General features: G+C 38.6%; 1 protein-coding gene across 2 annotated transcripts in view; it reads left to right on the forward strand.

The window, feature by feature from the left end:
• The window catches only part of LOC132268727 (protein ABC transporter 1, mitochondrial), a 56,694-nt gene that overhangs the window by 17,535 nt on the left and 25,004 nt on the right, over positions 1–14,155 (forward strand). Inside the window, exons 3-4 of one of the 2 annotated variants that reach the window (XM_059769524.1) lie at positions 2,317–2,469; positions 6,034–6,192. In XM_059769524.1, coding sequence (XP_059625507.1) covers positions 2,317–2,469; positions 6,034–6,192 — 312 coding nt within the window. The remainder of the gene's footprint in view (positions 1–2,316; positions 2,470–6,033; positions 6,193–14,155) is intronic. The other variant, XM_059769525.1, reaches the window with a different exon arrangement.

Raw genomic sequence — 14,155 nt, forward strand, 5'->3', positions numbered from 1 at the left:
TAAAAGTCTCCCTTAGCTTCTTTCACATCTTTTCCTAATCAACAATCGTGGTCTTTCCTTGTCTTTGTCGTGTCATAATGAACTAATCCCACCAAGCTGATTCTCTTCCCCTTAGTTTCATTGCGACCAATTGCACCCTTTTATCCTTAGGTACATCATTCAGGTCAAAGACTCTTTCCACAGTTAAAAACCAATCAATGAAACCTTCTCCGTTAAGATCTCTTGCAAATTCAGGAATTTCCACCTTAAAACCACCATCCCAACGCCTTTCTTCAAATGGAATTGGTGCTGGTGTGGGTGCTGCGTTTCTGCGAAAAGGATTAACAAAATCCTCTTCCAGATTGTCCTCTTCAGATTTGACGTAATCTTGAGAAGGGGCTGGGGTTTGCACAACATGTTGGGCTAGAGCATCAATCTGCCTTCTTCGATCTTCTATCAAAGCATGCACCTGTTTATCAACTGCTGAGTTCTGATCAGGCCGAATGGCTGGTCTGCGAGGTAGGTTTCTTCTCCATGGTGGCATGTTGCAAACCTAAGAGAGAATCTGATAACTCAACACAAAACCACTGGAGCAGAACTTGCTACCGACTAATGCAATCAACTATGAAAAAGAATAACATCTATAAGAACTGAAAATAGAGAGCTAGATCAAGCTAGAGAATTGCTTAAACACCCACAACTCAATCCCAAAAGAAAGGTAGTGGTAGAAAGCTGCTGTAACAGGCTGAATATATTGATAATACCCAAAAGCTGTTGAATACAACTTGGAACAACCCTTTTATGAGCCATAAGGGATACCCTAGCAAAGATTCTATACTAACCTTTCATATAAATATAATTCAAGAGCTACTATTCTGTCTAGAAGACTAAAAGGCACTAAAAATGACAAAACAACCTGTAAATGGTCACATGACTCGCTTAAAAGGCACATGATTACCCAGGGAAAACAAAAAGGCACATGATTTACAAAATAGAAGCAAAATGACAAAAATTCCTAACTAGAGCCTAAGACAAACATTAAACAAGAAATAAAGACAGATTTACTTAAGTAAATGTCTTAAAACTCATAAACAATCACACAATCTGATAAAATCATCAGCTGCCTATTGATGCAATCTCAGTCTAGTCTTCTTAGGATGTTCAACAGTTTGAAGAAAGTCCTCTTCCACCTACTCTGCATCATATGTGAATAACATGGGACAAAAGGGCCTGTGGCCCAAAAACCTCCTCATCCTCAAAGAGGAGGGGAGTGGTTTGAGCCCTGGCGTGGGCAAAAATGTGTGAGTACTTACCTGACCATATATATGTGTGTGTGTGAATAGAATGGAACATAAATACTTCTGAAAGAAACTATGGGAAAGTGGGGGAAAAAAAAACCATCAATGCAATCTTCTTGGATCAGTGACATTGATGCTCTTATGTTCATCGCAAAACCCCATTTTCTTAGCCATCTTTTGGTCCCACTTCTCAAATCCCTCGCTGCTCCGTTAACCCACGAAACATGTGCAACTTTTCATCCATAGCGTTATGAACCTTCCACTATCTTTAATTTGAGCAAAACTGAACGTTGATCACTAATGTCCCAATTACAATCACAGTCTCTATACTTCTTCAACCTGATATAATGGCTTTGGAGATAAGAGGCTTTTCAGAGGAGAAAAAGAAAAGAGGTTTTGTAGAAGTTTATTTGAGAGAGAGGGTTTTCTGTTGAGAGAGACGGAGAAGAGAGAGAGGGCTTTAGGTAGAAAGAGAGTGCCTGCCTCGTTTTTGGCTTAATCTATACATTTTTTAATATATATATATATATATTTATTTTGTTCCTTAACGTCCGTTTATTATGATGAGATACCTCTCAAATTTCTAGAGAGATATTTGATCCTACGATTTAAAAGGGGGAGCTCGTGATTATTCTCATGCGAGCGCCCCTGTTATAGCGTTACTCTTTCTTTCTCTCTCTCTCTCTCTCTGGACTGAATGTTTAGTGAATTTTCATACACACTACATCAGTGAACTCCCTAGAAGTCTCCAGCAATAATCATTATCATCATTATTTATCCACCTTTCGCATCCGCTTGGCAACAGTGATCTAGTATTTATAGCAATTGGCAGAATGATGTTTCATAAACTCAAAATATGGGTAGGACATCTGGGTGCGCGTGGTCTGGCAGAACCTCTGTGGTTAGAATCTATAGTTTTTATTTATTTTTATTATTATTATTATTATTATTATGATTAAGCTTATGTTACTTATGTAATGAACATCTATGTTTACTATTTGGTTCCAATGTACGTGTGACAGCTCTTATTCTTTTGTAGATCTTGGCTGCTTTAGATATTGTCCGTCAAGGTGCAGATATGATGCCAAGGAGCCAGCTGAATCAAGTTTTGGATGCTGAATTAGGTCCTGAATGGTCTTCCAAGTTGATTAGTTTTGATTATGAACCAATGGCTGCAGCAAGTATAGGCCAGGTGACTTAGCTATATTAGTAAATTATTTTTTCTTCATTATTTACTAGTTGCCTGCTTCTGTCGATTGTGCCGTTCAATTAGTCATTTCAATATGCCATGGGGACAGTGCAATTTGAGTTTACGGAAAGAATTAGTTGTTACTTTACCTCTGCAAATATTTTTCAACTAAAAAGGGCAAAAAGGAAAAGGAAAAAGAGAAGTCTAAATTTTCATGTACTAAGTGATGCCAAGAATTGTTTCCAAGCGCTGCAGTCATGAATACTACAGTGCCTTAGCAATAATAAAATCGAAGATGCAGAAAATGGCTCCCTTTATGAGTTATGATCTTTTGAAATCTGTAGCAACAACGAACATCAGGTCTTTGAAAAGGAGGCGCCATTTTGATTGCATTGGAATTCCATATTACTTATGCATAGCTTCCGGGATTCTACTTCTTCTCCTTGCTAAACTTTTTGCATCTTAGACATGCACCCTGAAACTAAACTTCATCTAGGAAACAAGACTGCTTAAAAGAACTATAGAAGACTTTATGGAAAGGTGAAACCTCTAGACAACTAAAACCAGGGATCTCAAAACAAATGCTTAAAAAGTAAATTGATGAAGAAGTTATAATTGGGGATTTTTTTTGATAAGTAATAATGAATTAAAAAAGGCATTTAAAAGGGGAGCGCGTCCCATAAACAATAGAGAAACCGGGGTCTAAGGCCCCTAAGAATCCAAAAAAGTAATTAAGTCATCAGAAGAGGAACAAGAACTCCTCTTCACATAACTAAAGAGAGAACGAATAATAAAAAGTTTTAGTGTCGCTGTAGACGACTCCTTCCCTTCAAACATTCTACTATTTCTCTCCTTCCAGATGCACCACCAAACATAATGTGGGACAGATCTCCAATAATCACGAACACTCCTACTCACATGACAACCTCTCCAGGCATGAATCAACTCCTTAGTAGAACGTGGTATTACCCAACACATGCCAAACAGGCCAAGAATAAGATTCCAGCAATCGTGCGCTACAGAGCAATGCATTTGGAGATGATCAACTGACTCCCCATCCTGCTTGCATAGGCAACACCGATTAACAAAACAATTTCCCCTTTTCCTCAAATTATTGATGGTCAGGATCTTACCCCAAACAGCGGTCCATACAAAGAATGCCACCCTAGTAGGAGCCATTGAGCGCCATATGGTCTTCCATGAGAAATCATAGGATACAAAATTAGACAAACATAAGAACAAGGATCTTACTTCAAAGTGACCGTGAGAAGAGGGAATCCATGTCAAATTGTCATAACCCCTGCCAATTCCTTCCTGCCGATACAATTGGTCCAATAAAATGCTCACCTCTTCCAACTCCCAGTCCTGAAATGAATGCCGAAAATGAACATTCCACGTAATCCCACTATTATCAAAATGATATCTAACTATAAAGGCAAAGTCATATATGTTTAATGTGGGTATCCAATTTGAGCTCTTCATGTGCTGCCAAGGTGGCAGTCTACATGTTACTTTAAGCTCGATATGTGGCATGCTTGTAAAGGCCCACTGATGGAGAACCAAATATGGTCCGAGAGCTTGAAGTACAAGTGTTTTGCCTTTACTATTGGAGACGTGGAAAAGATAGATAGTATTAGGGATTTTTGTTTATTTATTATCATTATTTTAGTAATGTCTTAATTTTGGGATATTTTAGTAATTTAGTATTTTAGGGTTTTATTTTTGGTAGTTGGATTTTATTAGGGTTTTCCTCTGATGCCTATTTATATGTGGGTTGATATATTGTGAAGATACCTTTTGATGATTAGTGAGTATTGAATTGAGTGATTACAAATATTTCTCCCCCCTCATTTTTCTTCTTCTCCCTTATTCTTCTTCTCTCCTCTCTCATTCTACTTAAATTTTGATATCAAAGTGCCCTTACCTGTGCTACATCACCCACGTATCACTTCAGCTAAAAGCGCATCTCCATTCTTTAGCAGACACATGTTAGTATTTTCATGAATCACGCACGTAGTCATCTCAAAATGTGCCATGTTTTAAATCTCCATAAAGCATCAAAATGTTAGTCCCAATGTTAGCATACGCGGTGCCAAGATCTTGGATTTTGATGAATGGGTAAAAAGCAAGAGTTATCTCTGGCGTCGTACACTCTTTGTTCACTCAGCTAGCGCTGTGCACTCTCCGGCCACATTGGCCATATTACTATGTTGTTTGATTGTGAACTCTTTGGCTGTGCTGTCAGTTGTCTCCTTATATGATTATCCCCCCAGCACATCAACAAAGCCCGCTCAGCATGTGTTGCACTCTAACATAACAAAGCCTGGGTTGGGAGCTCTAGCTTGGTGCATGGCCATGGAGTAGCCTCTGGGTTGTGCCACAGCCTACCTTGGATCCTATGGGTTGAGGGTTGGGGCTGAAGCTTAGGTTTCCAAACTTTTCCTTCACAGTCTCACCGTGGCTTGTTTTGAAGAATGAGAGATGCACCCGATTTCCAAGGTTATTTTTAAATGATGTGGCAGTGTACCATTACAGTACATGCATCTCCTTGATCTGATAAAATTTTTTGTCGGTATACAGGCATAGTAAAACTATATTGGAATCATCTTTTATACTGTCTTGATATCATTGTAAGTTGAAAACATTCCACTGACCTAGCTTTCTTCTATTAAAAACTAAATTTTAATTTGACAAAAGAGAATGAAAAATAATATGGGCTTGCTTTATTAATCTCAAGATTAAATGCACATCTAAAAAAATAATAATAGTAATAAAGTATGATTTAATATGCCTCCCTTGTATACTTTTATCCCTTCTACTCAATATCCTACTTTTCCTTTCCTACTGAATTGTTGTTCTGCAATTCACAACCTCCAGTGGATATGCACTCACTTCTTTTTCTTTTCTTTTCTATTTATTTATTTATTTATTTTTGTGTGTGTGTATGTGTGTGTAACTTGCTCAATTTGTTATCATTTTGCTATGTCAACAGTTAGGGAAGAGGTTAATGTGTGCAAATCTCAGCCACAATATCAATGGATACATCTCAGTTATAGTCAAAATACATAGTGCTCTGAAGCATTGAAAATGTAATGCTTTTGTTCCATTGGGACCAATTTTTATATGATGGAAAGTATTTCTGGGATTTTTAGATTTTATTTGAAAAGCAACCGATTTCAGGTGTGACAAGACATCCTTTCCCGTGATTAACTGCAGGAACATGACATTATTTTACAGGAATTATATGTATGACAAATTAAATTCGTTCTAGACGAATATTTACACGGTATTTTATTATTATTATTATTTTTTCTGGTATAATTCTTATAGGAAGCTTTTTTGTTAGGAACTTGGAACCAGTGGAGCCTTTTTGAAGCATTTTTGTGCTCTTTGGTCTGTCATTCATAAAATTTGTTCTCCCCTTCATAATCCTTAAATGGCAATGTGTCTTTCCCCTGTTAGATTTCATTGATTGGCTGAATAATTTTGAGTTTGCATTTTGATTATGTTATAACATTTGGAAGGCTGTATGTCTTTTCTTCTTACAGTTCTAGAATGATTTTTCAGGTGCACGGGGCTGTCACAAAAGATGGGTTGCAGGTTGCAATGAAAATTCAATACCCTGGCGTTGCAGATAGCATCGAAAGTGACATTGAGAATGTGAAACGGCTATTGACCTACACAAATATGATTCCTGAAAAACTCTTTCTTGACAGAGCCATGAAGGTAACCATTTATATAGTAGAAAAAGTCAAAGTCCTTGAAGGTTGACATTTTGCTTATAATATTTAGAGTGGCACTTCTTTTCATAAAAATGTTTAACAAAGTTTCTTGATACATGAGTCGATGATAGCGATTGCACCGAAGCAGGTATAGGGTGAGGCCTCCCTTTCATGCTTTGGGTTGAAACTAAACAACTATTTTTGAACTCAATGATTTTCTCAAAACAATGTAAGAAATAAATTTTAGTTTAGGTAGCATGGAAACAAATAGAATCTGAAACAAACATGAAAATTTTAACATTGCCATCACAATTAGTGTCATCTCCTAAATCATATGTCTAACCTCCAAGGAAGGACAAACACACCTAAAAGGTCGAAATGTTTGTGTCGGACGCATGTTGAACATGTGGCAGACACTGCCTGACACATGTCGAACATGCAAAAATGAATATGTTTCTGAAGAAAAAAAGGGTAAAGTAATCCCTTATATCATTCATTCTGGAAACTGTATGGTACAAAGAATTTATAGGAGAAAAATACAACTAACCTATAATTAAATCTCCTTAATTCTAACAGCTAATTACAGGGAAGAAGATCAAATCTAATAACTAACAGATTTGAAAATAAAAAAATCAAGTAACCAAATCTCCTACTTTCTATATTCACAAATTCAACTTAACTAACATAAAAATCTCTTCCCTAGAAAATAGGGATCTAAATCCGGAATTCAACAGTTTCCTTTTTTTGACACTTTGTGGGCACGAGACAGATACACCAACATGCTGCGGGCACAGCATGGGCACGTTGCAGAAACCGGATACTTGTGATGGTGAAAATAAAAGATAAAAGAAGAGAATTATAGGATCCTTACCTGATAAATCTACGCATGTTGACAACAAACTAACAATTAATCGCCAATTCTGTGAAGATTTGAAACAATAAAAAAGAAACTTATAAAACTTAATCAAAGCAGAAGTAGCCATTAAAATCCTTACTATGAACTCGTCGTTGCCTATGTCCTCTTACATGTCTGATTTGAATGCCTTAATGAAGTCGGCCAGCTTGGTAAAGAATAAAGATGCTGCCGGACCAGTGAAGACTCATTACCATTGGGTTTCTCAGAGGAGGAGGGATACAACTTCAAGTTTTTCTTTCCTCTTACTGTGAAGGAGGGGAAAGGGGTGTGGGTGAAGGAATTCTAAAAGAATAGAATATTTTGTCTACCAAGCGGGACATCCAACGCTGTAGTTTAATTGAAGATTGTGATGTTGTCGCCCGAAGTTTGTTTCGGCCCAAGTGATGTTGCGACCTGGTTTTGGCCCAAATTTTTTTTGACCTGGTTTTCTCTTGTGGACCTTGGACCTTGTTTAAGGACTCTTTTGTAGCCCAGTATATAAGGGTGTTTAGGATTTGGAGTGGGACATGAGAGAACACTGAAAACCGCAAGAAAGAGAGTGAGAGAGAGAGCTAGGGTTTGGGGGCTAAAACTTGTAATCCCCTGATTTTCTTATGAGTGAAATCTTTTGCCGAATCTTCACTATGGACGAAGGCTTTACACCAAATCACGTAAATATTTGTGTTCTTTGTTTGTGGCGTGTTTACTTTTTTGCTTGATTCTTGATTTATTCTTGGTTCATGGCGTTTGTCGTAACAAAGACTTTCAACATGGAGTGGTCGTTCACATTGTTCTGGTTGAACACTTTAGTTGCTTTGTCAATGTTTTGAAAATACACCTAAATTTTGGGGCTTGGGTTTCGGTTTGTCGACACCTCTTTGTTTTGCTTTTGTGTATTAGAAGATTCCGAAGTGACAGTAGGAAGCCCTTTTATCAACTTTTGGGTAAGTCAGGGCCCGTCTCCCTTCTGACCCCACCCTAAACCGGGTTGAGTTTTAATTTTTCTCCACTAACCTGCTCCTACTCCAAATAATCCCTCCTTAAACCCTTTCCAATTGGAATGGGTTATGTAGGTTACCAAAAGCAGGTTGAGTTGTCATATCTACTCGACATGGTTTGGTCACCATCATTTAGGGATTTGCTCCAAGAAGTTTCTTTGTGATGCTAGAGTGGATCAGTTGAGGTTTTTGTGGTGTGTTCTGGCCTGTTTCCAAGTCGTCTCAGGTTTAAATTTCAACATTGGAGTTGGTTCTAATCGGAGCAGTCGACAGCGTTCAGGACTTAACAAATATTCTTGGGTGTGGTGTTGGCATGCTCTCGATATCCTATGTTGGTGATGCTGAGCAGTAGCAATAAGCAGTTGTCCTGCAACTTTAGCAGTGGTTTACATGAAGGAAAGGGATTTCCAGCAATAAACATGCAGAAAAAATAGAGAGATAAAGCAATAGAATCAAAGTAGAACGTAGATAGGTGAGTTTTAGGGCAAAGAGACCCGAGAGAAACTCTAAATCTGATTTTCTGGAATAAAAACTCTTTACAAAGTCTCTTAAAAGACTATTTATACTAGTTACAGTAGCCCTAGCATCCTAGCCCTTGTTTACTTTAATGACTAATAAATCCTAACCCTCCAAAATACTTAAAAACTCACATGACAATCACATGACCATTAAAAAGACTAGGACTATAACTATCATCTACCAAATAACATAAAACATAACAATAAAATAAGAAGCATAGAAAATAAGCAAATACTCACATGACAGTCACATGAGTTCTAGGGCAAAGAGACCCGAGAGAAACTCTAAATTTGATTTTCTGGAATAAAAACTGCTTAGAAAGTCTCTTAATAGACTATTTATACTAGGGTTACAGTAGCCCTTGCATCCTAGCCCTTGATTACTTTAATGATTAATAAATCCTAACCCTCCAAAATACTTAAAAACTCACATGACCATTAAAAAGACTAGGACTATTACTATCATCTACCAAATAACATAAAACATAACAATAAAATAAGAAGCATAGAAAATAAGCAAATAACTAAAACCCTAAGATAACTAGAACCCAAGCCTAGTTGGCTAGCGGGCCCGATTAGTCTTCGATAGCCTCGTAGATGCTCCTGCATCAACTCCACCAGGCTGGGAAAAACTCGACTCTGGCGAGAGAGCCTTTACGCTAAGAAGCACGGACACGGATACGACACGACACGGACACGGCAAATCCAAAAAAATTAGGACACGGACACAGCGAATAGTATATATATATATATGATGTAGTACTTTAAAAATTACTGGGTGTTACTATTTTTCATCAACCTCACAATGAAAAAAAAAAAAACAAATCAGAACTCATAACTAATAAACTATAAAAGAACAATGTTGCAGAGTTATAAAACCAAATAAAAAAAAAGACATTAGAATACTAACTAGTATCATTTAATTATCATTGCAACCTTACTCTAAATACAAAAGCATAGACAGAAAGGACTATTAACATTCATGACTGTTTAACATTCAAGACTTTACTGTTAGCACTTAATATTCACAAAAACCTAAAGGCTAGTCCCCAAAAAAGATACAAAAACAAGTCAGTGTACTATCATCTATTCTCATCCATCATTTGACCTAGGAATTTTACCATTTACAATACCAAAAGGGTAGTACAAAACAAAAAACATAACATATCAGCATTAAAAAAAAAAAAAAAAAATTTCCAGACACACGGAGTGTCCGTGCTGTGTCCGTGTCCGCGGAGTGTCCATGCCGTGTCCGCAGAGTGTCCGTGCCGTGTCCGAAAATTCAAAAGAAATAAAAAATTCTAGACACGTGTTTTGGTGTGTCCGATACATGTCGGGGCGTGTCCGACGCGTGTCCATGTCCGGCACGTGTCGGACACGGATTCTTCGCCCATTTTGGAGTGTCCGTGCTTCCTAGCCTTTACAACTTCAGCATATATTTCTGGATCCATGTACTGTCACTAGTAGGTTTACTCAACCATTTCACTAGAAACTGCCTATACTGGTTGCCCCTCCTTGATTTCACCTCTATAACATCCAATACATCTTCAACAACATCTGGTTGCACTTTTGGAAGGTGCTTGAGTTGTGCCTTTGTTGAAACTGGTCCCCAATCAAATCCTTCAAACGAATACAAATCAGACACATTGAAGATTGGGCTTACTTGGAGGTGGCAGCTCTTTCATGTACGCATTTGAGCTAATTTTCTTCAGCACCTTGCATGGCCCAAACTTCTTTGACTTCAGTTTATGGTACGTGCCTTTTGGGAATCTGTCTCGCCTCAAATGCACCAAAACCATGTCACCCTCTTCAAAATTTTTGACTTTCCGGTGTTGATTGGCTGCTGTTGCATAGGATTCATTACTAGCCTTTATCGCTGCCCTTACTTCTTCGTGGACTCTTTTGATGTGATCAACAAATGCCTTTCCATCATCACTCACTTCTACCTCTTGTGGTAGTGGAACTAGATCAAGAACATGCTGAGGTTTTAGTCCATAAGCAGCTTCAAAAGGTGTCTTCTTTGTAGATCTATCCACGGAATTATTGTATGCAAATTCAGCTTGCAGAATAATTAAATCCCACCTCTTCACATTGCTTCCAACAAGGCATCTCAGCATATTATCCAAATTTCGATTTACTACTCCAGTCTTACCATCTGTCTGAGGATGGCATATGCTAGAGTATTTTAATTCAGTCCCAAACTTTCTTCATACAGTCCTCCAAAAGTGTCCCTCGAACTTGACATCTCTATCAGAAACAATAGAATTTGGCACGCCATGTAGTCTCACCACTTCTTTGAAGAATAAATCAGGTACATGTGTGGCATTTGCAGTTCTAGAACATGGAATGAAATGCTTCATTTTGGAGAAACGGTCCACCACAACAAAAATATTGTCATAGCCCCTTGCTGTCTTCGGAAGTCCCAACACAAAATCCATGCTAATATGAACCCAAGGAGCTTCTGCCACTGGTAAGGGTGTGTATAAACCTGTGTTTAGTGAGCTTCCCTTCCCAAACTGACAAATCTGACACCTCCGAACAAGCCTATCCACATCTTTGTACATTCCAGGTCAATAATAACGATCAGCCACCATTGCCATTGTCTTATCCCTACCAAAATGTCCTCCTAACCCATTTCCATGAAGTTCTCTATTAATTTGTTCACGTAATGATCCCTCTGGAATGCAGAGCAAGTTTCTTTTAAACAAATACCCATCATGCATTCTAAATGGTAGCATCTTCCAACTTGCAGGGTCTTGAAGTTCAGCAACTACAGAGCTGAAATATAGATCTGCAACATACTGAGTTTTCAACTCCTCAAACCCAATAACGTGGGTACTTATCACTGTCAACAATAGATTCCTCCGTCTCAAAGCATCTGCAACTTTATTAGATTCACCAGTTTTGTACTTCAGACAAAAATTGAACTCTTGAAGGTATGAACTCCATTTGACATGTTGAGTATTCAACTTCTATTGAGAATTGAAGTACCTTTAGGCTTGATGATCTGAATATACCACAAATTCTTTATAGGCTAAGTAGTGTTCCCAATGTTGGACTGCACGAACCAAAGCATAAAATTCCAAATCATAGGTGGAATAATGACATTTCGCACCTGACAACTTCTCACTAAAAAATTCCACCGGCCTTCCTTCTTGACTCAAAACAGCCCCTATTCCTGTATGCGATGCATCACATTCAATAGCGAATACTTTCTCAAAATCTGGTAGTGTGAGCACTGAACCTCTCTCATCAATCTTTTAATTTGTTCAAAGGCTCTTTGCGCTGATTTTGACCACTCAAAAACATTTGCTTTTAAGCATTCAGTGATCGGACTGATAATGGAGCTGAAATTGCGAATGAACCTCCTATTATGAAAGCAATCGATGGAAACTGCAAACATCAGGCACAGATTTTGGTACTGGCCACTCCTTAATAGCTCTTACTTTCTCCAGATCAGCTTGCAAACCATCGGCTGAAACAATAAAGCCAAGAAAGAAATTTGTCGCACAGAAAAGAGCACTTTTTCAAGTTTACATACAGCTTCTCCTTGACTCATAATGGAGCTGAAATTGCGAATGAACCTCCTATTATGAAAGCAATCCATGGAAACTGCAAACATCACCCCCAGATTTTGGTACTGGCCACTCCTTAATAGCTCTTACTTACTCAGGATCAGCTTGCAAACCATCGGCTGAAACAATAAAGCCAAGAAGCAACTTTGTCGCACAGAAAAGAGCACTTTTTCAAGTTTACATACAGCTTCTCCTTACGGAGAACCTCCATGACTTGGCGCAAATGGACTAAATGTTCTTTACTTGTATGACTTAATATGTCATCAAAATAAACAACCACAAATGAGCCCAAGAAAGGTTCAAGTACCTCACTCATAACTCGCATAAATGTGCTAGGAGCATTGGATAGTCCAAATGGCATCACTAACCACTCGTAAAGTCCATTCGGCGTTTTGAAGGCTGTCTTCCATTCATCACCACTCTTCATCCGAATTTGATGATACCTGCTTCTCAAGTCTATTTTGGAGAACGACCCGACTAACATATCAAGCATATCCTCAAACCGAGGGATGGGAAACTGGTATTTTACTGTAATTTTGTTGATGACATGACTGTCCACACACATCCTCCATGGTCCATCTTTTTTTGGTGTTAGCAATGCTGGAACAGTGCAAGGACTCTTGCTCTCGTGCACAAAACCCTTAGCAATCAAGTCTTCCACTTGCCTTTGAATTTCAGCTCGTTTTGTGGGTGGCATTCTATAGGCGAAGGTTTGGTAAAGCTGCGCCAGGCACCAAATCAATAGCATGCTGAATACTCCTCGTTGATGGCAAACCTTGTGGTAAATCATCACCAACCAGCTCTCGGAACTCCATCAGTATATGCTGAATTTCAATTGGATACTCGTCAAATTTTAAAGGCTGGTCCTCTTGTACTTTCTTAGCAAGAAGCGCATACATAACTCCCATCTCCTTTCTCTTAAGTTCAAACTTGTGGGCCGTCAAAAACCCATTAACTTTGGCAGCCTTAGGAGTGTCGGTGATTTCTTCTTTAAGTGGCTGCAAAGTCAACTTTTTCCCATCTTTGTGAAACGAGTAGGTATTGGCTCTGGTATAATGGATCATGTCTTTGTCAAACAACCATGGCCTTCCTAGTAAGATATGACAGGCATCCATACGAACAATATCACACCAAGCTTTACCGTTAACCGTATTACCCATTGTGAATTTAACCAAACACCGTGAAGTGACCGGCACCTCGTTCCCTTTTCGGAACCATGCAACCTTTTAAGGATTAGGATGTTTCTCAGTTTGTAACTTGAGTTTGTCTACCGCCTCCTGCGAAATAATGTTCTCACTGCTACCTCCATCAAGAATGATGTTACACACCTTTCCACCACAAAGGACTCGTGTCCAGAATATATTGTGTTGTTTCCAATCTTCTTCCTCGACTTTTGGTGTTGTCATCACTCGTCTCACCACCAAAGACTCTCCTACCGGGAAAAGATCAATAACTTCCTCTCCGTTGTTATACACATCAAATACTGGTTCATGTAATTCAGTTTCTTCATCTTCAAATTCTGCTAAGTTCACCCTTAGTTGTGGACAAGCTTATGACGTGTGCCCCTTCTCTCCACAAGTGAAACAACGAACTTGTGAAGTGCTGCCACCCTTTGAATTGCTTACACCAGCATTGTTTTGTGGTCTAAATCTTACTATTTCCTTCCCTTTTTCACTCCTATCAGCACCCCAAATGTTACTACCTCCTGTTTGGGCACTTGGGATAGCACCCTGAGCACTTCGAACACCTCGAAAAACAGTTGTACTTCTCTGCTAAACAGCATCTGGGCGACCAGAAACAACTCTCTTGCCGCCACGATGCAGTACTCTCTTTCCACCATTAAGGCATATTGTCGAGCATCTTCTAGGTTGAACAAACGGACCACCCCCATCTCATCTCTAATGGAGTGATGCAAACCAGAGAGATAACGAGATGTCAATTGTGCATTACTCTCGTTTAAACCAACTTGAATCGAGAGATT

This window comes from Cornus florida, unplaced genomic scaffold (assembly GCF_030987335.1).
Source record: "Cornus florida cultivar Cherokee Brave unplaced genomic scaffold, ASM3098733v1 CherokeeBrave_3.0.0_Hap2_Chr08, whole genome shotgun sequence".
Lineage (NCBI taxonomy): Eukaryota > Viridiplantae > Streptophyta > Magnoliopsida > Cornales > Cornaceae > Cornus > Cornus florida.